The sequence below is a fragment of the Bos grunniens genome, chromosome 1 (assembly GCF_055505025.1).
Source record: "Bos grunniens cultivar Pamir isolate PY7600 chromosome 1, Bosgru_T2T1.0, whole genome shotgun sequence".
In the NCBI taxonomy this organism is placed as follows: Eukaryota; Metazoa; Chordata; class Mammalia; order Artiodactyla; family Bovidae; genus Bos; species Bos grunniens.
The window spans coordinates 100511451-100521265 of NC_141165.1; the positions used below are offsets into that span (position 1 = coordinate 100511451).

Here is a 9815-nt window from a genome sequence, read left to right on the forward strand (position 1 = left end):
TTCATCAGCTCTTCACCAGGGAAAACTGGGCTCGAAACTTAGCTCCATCACTTAACTGAGCAATGAAGTAACTAATTCTTCATAAATGACACTTTCACAACTCTGAAATGGTAGTAATAATAATGGTATACTCCTCATAGCATTGTGATGGGGATTAAATGAGATAATAACTAACTATGTCTGGGAATAGTGGAAAGAAACCAATAACAATGATTGAGGGATGAGAAGTAGTCACAAGTACTTTTCATTACAAATTTTTAGACACTGAATTTTTAACATGTTCATTCACCACCAAAATATGAAGAAATAACACTTACAAAAATATTATTCTATACATGCATAAACATTATTAAAAATGATAAGATAATTTGTATGTCTCTTAGCACAATGAGTAAAAATAACAAATTCTTAATAAAGCCTAACTGACGTTACTATGTTATCAAACTATTAAGCAATCACAAAAAGATGTCTACTAGTAAGTAGAAAAAACTAAGATATGTATATGTATATACGTGTAGAATAATGTACATGTATGAATGAAAAAATGTATGCAAAAATATAACATTTATTTTTTCTGGGTAATGGAAATGCAAAATAATTGACATTGTTTTCTCTGATTGACCTCACTTTCACATTGAACATTGTGTTATCTTTATAATAAGGAAAAATTTTATTTTTCTACAGCTATGTAATCATAATAGAATATTTATTCAAATGGGCTTCCCAGGTGGCTCTAGTGATAAAGAACCCACCTGCCAATGCAGGAGACATAGAGTTGTGGGTTGAATCCCTGGGTCAGGAAGATCCCCTGGAGGAGAGCATATTTAAACATTCTATTGAAACAATGGTCTTCATTGTGATTGTAATGAAGTAAAATTAAGGTTCCCCACCCACCAGAAATCTGTTATATATCAAAACTATTGACCGAAGTTCCCACTGTACTGATTTTGACTGTTGTATGCTATAAATGAAAAGAAACAGAGTCTGATAGGCTCTGGCTAATCCGTGGGGCACTAAGTCATGGGTCAACCTCTGACCTCATGAACATACACAAAAATGGTTAAAAAAAAAAAATCCAAGGGCAACCCCGACATTGTAAAAGAGAGGCGTTATAAAAACTCTTTTCACTTGCCAACTAGAGTGCCGGCATCATACCTGTACAAGATGGTGCTCCGGATTGGCAAGAGAGAGTCATAAATGGTCAGGGAGTCAGTGACACAGTTGTCGGCTTCAATCTGGACAGACTCTATCGAGAGTCGGATCAGATGGCCCACTGTGGCCACCAGCTTGAAGTGGCACATCAGCCTCCCTGAGGTTGTTGAAATCTCCAGAGGGTAGCGGAGAGACAGATGATCTGCGTAGAAGTCCTGGGAGCAGCCTTTGTCTGCAGAGACAGCACTGGGTTTTGCTTTGTTTTGTTTTAGGAATGATTTTTCTAGAAATCTTAATAAAAAATAAACAAAAGAGCTCACATGGAGAACATCTGCTGCTTTTGCCAGCCTAGAATCCACTCTCATATCTTCTGATAACAGTGCCTAGATTTTACTTTGAGAAACCATCCTCTACATGGCTTCATTGGGGTTAAACTCACCCCTAGATCCAGAGGTGAGCACACAATCCAGACTGACCAATCAGAGCCAAAGAAGCAAAGAGGCGGCATATCAGCCAGTTTGAGACAATGAGACTCAGTGCCAGGACTTCTGCAGAAACTATCATGAAATATAGGTGAGATTTTCTTTTTTTCCATCATGGTTGCTAAACTGATAAATTATAAGCTTGGATCTGCTAGTGGCCATTTACGCCACCACACTGGAAGAACCACTTGATGAAGCCTCAACAGAAGAAAGCAAGAATGCAGAGTCCTGATGACATTTTATCTTAGAACCTGGACCAAACCATGCCTGCAGCCAACATACTCCATGTATGTCCCAGTTATATGAGTCAATCAAGTTTCTTTCATGCTTAACCTAGTTTGAATATCCATCTGTCACTTGCAACTGAAAGAACACTAACAAATACCACTGAACAGGAAAGCTACAGCCAGAAAGGATGTAGATTTGTAGGCAGGGACATGGGTGGGGGGAGGAAGGGCAGGGAAGAAACCACAGATAGAACTTACTAGATCCTATGGTTGAAGAGTAATCTGACCGAAGACCAGCTGCAATGAAAAAGTACACAGAAAAAAAAAAACCTGTCAGTCCCAGAAATCAATTTGTCAGAATTTTGCTTAGTAAAAATATTTTCAGTCATTTAAAAGCAATCAGTGTATCTGAGATTTGCTTTAAAATAATCCTGTAAGGTAAAGGAGGTCATGTGGGTATTTAGAGATCAAATAGAACAGTAATGAGTTGATAGTTGTTGAAGCTGAATAAAGGGTATAAGAGTTCATTAAACTATTCTCTTTGCTTTTATGCTTCAAATCATCTGTAGTAACAAATTTTAAACACTTTTTATGACAAAAAATACCCCAACAAAATATGAAAATAACTGCTTTTGCATCTGAAATAGTGTATGTGGTACAGAATTTTCCACTAGACATTTTCCATTCATTCATTACTTATTCCAAATACTTTTCATCTACCTACTACATGCCCACATATCTGTCTATCTAATTTAAATCAAAATAGAAAGGTGCATAAATTTGGGGTTAAACAATAATTAAACCACTTTTCTGTTAAGACAAGTGATGGAGTTTGCATTTTGACTGTGCTATGGAGCAGGCCATTTTGGAGCATTGGAATACACTATAGAACATAGACACAGTTCTGTCTGAACGAAGAAACAAGGAAAGTAAACCTCAGCAAAACTTTCCTTCTTCAGGACTTTGTCCCTTGGAGCCTCGGTTTGAAGATGCCTGAAGCCAAATTAAGTATAGAGAAGGGTTTGTTGTTTAGTCACTCAGTCCTATCCGACTCTTTTGCGACTCCATGGACTGTAGCCTGCCAGGCTCCTCTGTCCTTGGGATATTGCAGGCAAGAATACTGGAGTGGGTTGCCATTTCCTTCTCCAGGGGATCTTCCAGACCCAGAGATTGAAGCCATGTCTCCTGCATTGGCAGGCAAGTTCTTTACTACTGGGCCACGAGGGAAGCCCCATAGGGAAGGGTATCCTTTAATAAATTTAATTTCACAAATATATTTGACTCCAGTTCTATTGTCTAATCATTGTATACAACATTTAGCAACTTTCTTTATCAATGTAGCTCCAGAGTCTTTAGCTAATCCTGTTCCACTGAGATTGTGGAAAAGAATACAGTCATTCCTCAGTATCCACCAGGAACTGGATCCAAGACTATGCATCCCCATCCCCAAGGATGCCAAAATCCAAGGACACTCAAGTATAAAGTGTATAAAGTGGAATAGTATTTGCATTAAAATCCATGCACATCCTCCAGTATACTTCAGAACATCTCAAGATTACTTATAGTAGCTAATTCAACATAAATGCTGTGTAAATTTGCCAACCGGCGGCAAATTCAAGTTTCGCTTTTTGGAACTTTCTGGATTTTTTTTTCTGAATATTTTCAACCCATGGTTGGTTGAATCCATGAATGCAGAGTCCATGGATACAGAGGGAAGACTGTACTTCGTGACAACATTGATTACAATAAAACAGTATCAAGAGTACTGCTGGAAGGAGAGCTTGAAGGAGAATTACCCAATAATCACCATTTAATACCACAGAGTCCATGTCCACAGCCAGACCCTGCAGGCTCCCCACAGAGGTCCGGTTTATGATGCTCGTCTGGATGGAGTCCTTCAAGATGGCAGCCACACAGTCCTCACAGAAGATGTGGCCCTTGGCATGAGGCATGACAAATACAAGCCAAAAGTGCACAAGGAGGCCACCTTTGTTGTTACTGCTACAGTGAAAAGAGAAAGAAGTTCAGGGATATACCTCTTAGGAAGCAGACATTCACAAGGAGCCAGTGACCCAGCTGATAAATTCAAGGTGAAGCCAATGAGCACACCCTTCAATAAACATAACTTCCTTCTTTAGGAAGCCATTGACCACTTTTATGGGAATTTAGAAAGAAAGGCATCTTGATCTGTGTATTCTTGTGCTGGGTTCAAATCTAGAACCATTAGTATATTTTGCATCTCCATGGAGAATACACTGTTTATATGGGTATCAATGAATGTTCACTGTCATTACAAATAACAACAGTTAGAATGCTTGATACCTCAGGAGCTTTAGACACAGTGTTAAACCTGCTTCATCCCATTAATCCTGTGAGGAAGGTCCTATTACTCTTTCAAATTTACACATGAAGAAATGAGGGTCAACTCGAAATCATACAGCTGCTGAGTAACAAATCTAGAATTCAAGCCTAACTTGGTTTTCAGGTAGCTGCTCCTGCTTCAGTTTGCTCTTGGAGCAGAATCTCCGAAGACGTAAATATTGTCATGTTTTATGGAAAAAAACATAAGATAGTGTTCTACCACACATATTTTGGGAAATGGAAAGTGAAGGAAAGGAAACAAATTGCTTTACTACAAGACTTTCTTAGTGCCTTTAATCTGCCAAAATGAATTGTGAATCTGTAGATATAGCAGAAGTGGGGGAAGGCAAGATACAGTACACAGCACACAAATTTTCCTAAAAACCATTTGAACATGGGATGCTTTTTTCTCAGAAGATTTCTAGCAACTAGTTTTTTACTGAACATACTTTGACACGCATCGATCAGTGTTTTATTTTTGCCTCCACCTAATACTAGTGGACATGTTTATGGCCATTTTGCCTAGCAGCATTAGTACAGAGGTCCAGGTTAATTCCTGGTGTTTGTGTTTGTTCAGTCTCTCAGTCGTGTTTGACTCTTTGTGACTCCATGGGCTTTAGCCCACCAAGCTCCCCTGTCCATGGGATTTTCCCAGCAAAAATACTGGAACAGGTTGCCATTTCCTTCTCCAGGGGAGTTCCTGGTGAGTTTTGGTAAATGAACAGAAAAACTCAGCATGACAAAGATCTGGGTCATAATTGTGCTAAAAGGGTATTAACCCACAACTATCCCCAAGAAGTTACTTGAAAATGATGTTATTACAGCCCTTCCACACTGTTGTGAGGAATTTACAGCAGTGAATGTAGAAGTCCCAAAGCAAGGGACTTTCCATACCTGACATCTGCAACTACAGACTGCTTGTAGAATTTGGAGAAGGCAGATGTTGTGTAAACCAGGTTTATCTGCAAAAGAAGAACAAAGGTATCTGAAGTCTTTCAAACTTGGCTTCCATGCACAGTACCCAGCGTTCTATAGGTCCAAGCTTTGACAGTTAGCAAGGAGAAAAGCCAGGCTCAAACTAAAGGCTTCTAATGCCAAACTCAGGCATTATTCTTTGGATTAAAATAATTTATTACTTCCTGTATCAGAGTTACTGTCATTCTGCTGTTGGTGAAAATTAATCAGTTACCTTTATTCATTTATTGCTGTATTTAGATACCTTAATCAAGCTTAACTTTAGAACTATGCTACTCCAGTAGTAAATTTTCCCCACAATAAGTAAAATTCCTTTAAGCACATTTTCAAAGTATTTGACTCCATCTCTTCAATCAGTGTACACCGTGGAAAATGTATATTCTCAAGGACATATTCCTAAATTAGCCACTAGAGGGCGAGTAATACCCACGGTAGGGTCTTAAATCTCCCTTCAGAACTCTCCAGTCTCCAGGAATTTTTTTTTTAACACCATAAATGGATCTCAAAAAGAGAGCTACTTCAATCAACTGACATGGTGTGCCCTTACTTAGCATTTCTAAAACCAGTTTCTTCTACCAAGTCTTCCCCTGTATTCCCCTTCCTGCTGCTGCTGCTGCTAAGTCCTTCAGTCGTGTCTGACTCTGTGCGACCCCATAAAAGGTAATCCACCAGGTTCCTCCATCCCTGGGATTTTCCAGGCAAGAACACTGGAGTGGGTTCCCCTTCCTCAGTTCAGTTCAGTTGCTCAGTCGTGTCCGACTCTTTGCGACCCCATGAATCACAGCACTCCAGGCCTCCCTATCCATCATCAACTCCCAAAGTTCACTCAGACTCATGTCCATCGAATCGGTGATGCCATCCAGCCATCTCATCCTCTGTCGTCCCCTTCTCCTCCTGCCCCCAATCCCTCCCAGCATCAGGGTCTTTTCCAATGAGTCAACTCTTTGCATGAGGTGGCCAAAATACTGGAGTTTCAGCTTCAGCATCAGTCCTTCCAATGAACAACCAGGACTGATCTCCTTTAGGATGGACTGGTTGGATCTCCTTGCAGTCCAAGGGACTCTCAAGAGTCTTCTCCAACACCACAGTTCAAAAGCATCAATTCTTTGGTGCTCAGCTTTTTTCGCAGTCCAACTCTCACATCCATACATGACCACTGGAAAAACCATAGCCTTGACTAGACGGACCTTTGTTGGCAAAGTAATGTCTCTGCTTTTCAATATACTACCTAGGTTGGTCATAACTTTCCTTCCAAGGAGTAAGCGTCTTTTAATTTCGTGGCTACAGTCACCATCTGTAGTGATTTTGGAGCCCAGAAAAATAAAGTCTGACACTGTTTCCACTGTTTCCCCATCTATTTCCCAAGAAGTGATGGGACCAGACGCCATGATCTTCGTTTTCTGAACGTTGAGCTTTAAACCCACTTTTTCACTCTCCTCTTTCACTTTCATCAAGAGGCTTTTTAGTTCCTCTTCACTTTCTGCCATAAGGGTGGTATCATCTGCATATCTGAGGTTATTGGTATTTCTCCCAGCAATCTTGATTCCAGCTTGTGCTTCTTCCAGCCCAGCGTTTCTCATGATGTACTCTGCATAGAAGTTAAATAAGCAGGGTGACAATATACAGCCTTGACGTACTTCTTTTCCTATTTGGAACCAGTCTGTTGTTCCATGTCCAATTCTAACTGTTGCTTCCTGACCTGCATATAGGTTTCTCAAGAGACAGGTCAGGTGGTCTGGTATTCCCATTTCTTTCAGAATTTTCCACAGTTTATTGTGATCCACACAGTCAAAGGCTTTGACACAGTCCATAAAGCAGAAATAGATGTTTTTCTGGAACTCTCTTGCTTTTTCGATGATCCAGCCGATGTTGGCAATTTGATCTCTGGTTCCTCTGCTTTTTCTAAAACCAGCTTGAACATCTGGAAGTTCACAGTTCACATACTGCTGAAGCCTGGCTTGGAGAATTTTGAGCATTACTAGCATGTGAGATGAGTGCAATTGTGTGGTAGTTTGAGCATTCTTACATAGTAGATACATAGTAGCAAAATCACCTACCTAACCTACCAGAGCCTCTTTATGAAGGTGAGAGGAGAGTGGAAAAGCTGGCTTAAAACTCAACTTTCAAAAAACTAAGTTCATGGCATCTGGTCCCATTACTTCATGGCAAGTAGATGGGGAAACAATGGAAACAGTAATGGATTTTATTTTCTTGGGCTCCAAAATCACTGAAGATGGTGACTGAAGCCATGAAATTAAAAGATACTTGTTCCTTGGAAGAAAAGCTATGACCAACCTAGACAGCATATTAAAAAGCAGAGACATTACTTTGCCAACAAAGGTCCATCTAGTCAATGTTATGGTTTTTCCAGTAGTCATGTATGGATGTGAGAGTTGGACCATAAAGAAGGCTGAGTGCTGAAGAATTGATACTTTTGAACTGTGGTGTTGGAGAAGACTCTTGAGAGTCTCTAGGACTGCAAGGAGATCAAACCAGTCAATACTGAAGGAAATCAATCCTGAATATTCATTGGTGGGACTGATGCTGAAACTGAAGCTCCAATACTTTGGCTACCTGATGTGAAGAGCCAATTCATTAGAAAAGACCCTGATGCTAGGAAAGGTTGAAGGCAGGAGGAGAAGGGGACAACAGAGGACAAAATGGTTGGATGGCATGACCCAGCCAATGGACATGAGTTTGAACAAGCTCTGGAAGATGATGATGGATAGGGAAGCCTGGAGTGCTGCAGTCCATGGGGTTGCAAAGAGTCACACATGACTGAGCAACAAATGGCCCATGAGAAAATCACAAAACTCCTAAAACCTTAGAAATAATACAGCATCATGGAAAAATATGATCCATGGAGTTTAAATTCACTATGCAACACAGAACATGTTACCTTGGCCTACTGAGCTTCCTTTCCCCCGCTGCCTCCTCTCTTTTTAATTCTGTAAAGAGGTGATAAAAATGCCTACTTCTCTGGGTGGGATGATAAATAGTTATAGTTAAATGGGTTGAGCACAGTACTAACTATACAAACAGGGTCTACACAAAGCCAGCATTGAGTTTGCAGGAGGCCAGGGAAGGTTGCTTTGAGAAAGAGGTTTTTTGGATGGGTCATGAATGACGGGTGGAATTTCATTACCTAGAGGTTGGACAGAAAGGTTTAGGTCCAAAGTGAGTAACACGAGAAATCAGAGCCACCAGACATGTAAGTGCAACAATTATTCATAACCTGCAACGATTATTCATACCAAGCAAAGATTGCCTTATTTCACAAAGTTTCTGTGGGAGAAAGTGGTGAAAAATGAGACTGGGATGATCAGGGGACAGATTTAGAAAAGTGTTTGCCTGCCATTCTTCAGAATCAGTATGTTATCCTTATGCCAAAGGAGAAATGTTATTGTTGAAGGATCACTCCAGCGGTAGAGAGGAATGATTTTGGGTGGGGATAGAGAAATACTGCCTGGGATTGGAACACATGTTAAGGAGATTTAAAAAGAATGCCTCCCTCTTTGGGCTAATTGGAGAGATCATTGATGTTTAGGAAAGGCCATGACAGATATTTTTCTGTTCGACCAGTTATACTTTTAGGAACTCAGCTAAGGAAGTAATCAGAGACACACAGCTTCCCTGTAACAGCAAAAATCGGAAACAACTTAAATATCTAATAAAAAGGGACTTGCCAACCTCAAAGCTATTAAAATTTATCTTTTTTTCCCCCCAAAGACTATGTACTCACATAGAAACATGCAATATTAAGAAGAAAAAGTCAGATTGTAAAACTGAATATCTACTAATACTCCAGTTCTGTGCTATATCCTATGTCTGTGTGGTCGAAAGTCAAAAGAGGCTGTATCTCTGGAGATTGTATTAAAGGAGGTTTTATTTTTTAAATACTTTTTCTAAATTTTATAAATGTTTATAATAATACAAATTAGTTCTATAATAGGAAAAGTGGGTTTTTTTAAGAGAAGAGATGCCAGTGTATCAGTGTTGAAATAAATGTGTATGGGTCACAGAATTAATCAGTACGCATGTAATTTCTGTACTAGAAGGCATTTTAAAGTTCACCTGATCCAATTACTTTACTTTATAGATAAGAAAAACTGAAGCTCAGGAAGTCATTTCTTTTTATTTTCAGTAGAAAAAAAAGAAATAATTTTATAAAATAGCATTTTATCTTACAACCATGATGAGCTAAATCCCATGTTTTCCTGAGTTCTTCCTTCAGCCCCCGTCCCTCCCCCACTGACCTCACCTTTCCCAGCCTTTCCCAGCTCCCGCCATCACCTCACCACTTGCTGCACAGTTCGCGCCACTGACAGAAACTCCCTGGACTCCTTCTGTCGGTATTCAGGAAGAAACTCAATGTTGGTGATGCGAAACATCCCAGCAAAGTAAAAAGCATCTCTGCTTTCTGTCTTACCTGTAAGACACGAGGGAAGGTGGTCAGGAGGCTTTCCCATCTGTGTGGTGGTAAGGCATGATCTATGTCTGTATCACCGTTCTAAAATGCTTTTATTTTAGGCAGTTTTGTATTTTACTGGTCGTAGCCTGAGAAGCTCTAAATGTAGTTTACAACATCTCTTCCATCAGCAGTAATCATCATAGCCCT

General features: G+C 39.9%; 1 protein-coding gene across 1 annotated transcript in view; it reads right to left on the reverse strand.

Annotated features, from left to right (window-relative positions):
• The window catches only part of TMPRSS7 (transmembrane serine protease 7), a 41087-nt gene extending 31499 nt beyond the window's left edge, over nucleotides 1-9588 (reverse strand). Inside the window, exons 1-4 of the mRNA XM_086415547.1 lie at nucleotides 9496-9588; nucleotides 5117-5184; nucleotides 3669-3862; nucleotides 1156-1384 (exon numbers count right to left, since the gene is read on the reverse strand). Of these exons, the coding sequence (XP_086271673.1) occupies nucleotides 1156-1384; nucleotides 3669-3862; nucleotides 5117-5184; nucleotides 9496-9588 (584 nt within the window). The remainder of the gene's footprint in view (nucleotides 1-1155; nucleotides 1385-3668; nucleotides 3863-5116; nucleotides 5185-9495) is intronic.
• Nucleotides 9589-9815: the final 227 nt, after the last annotated feature.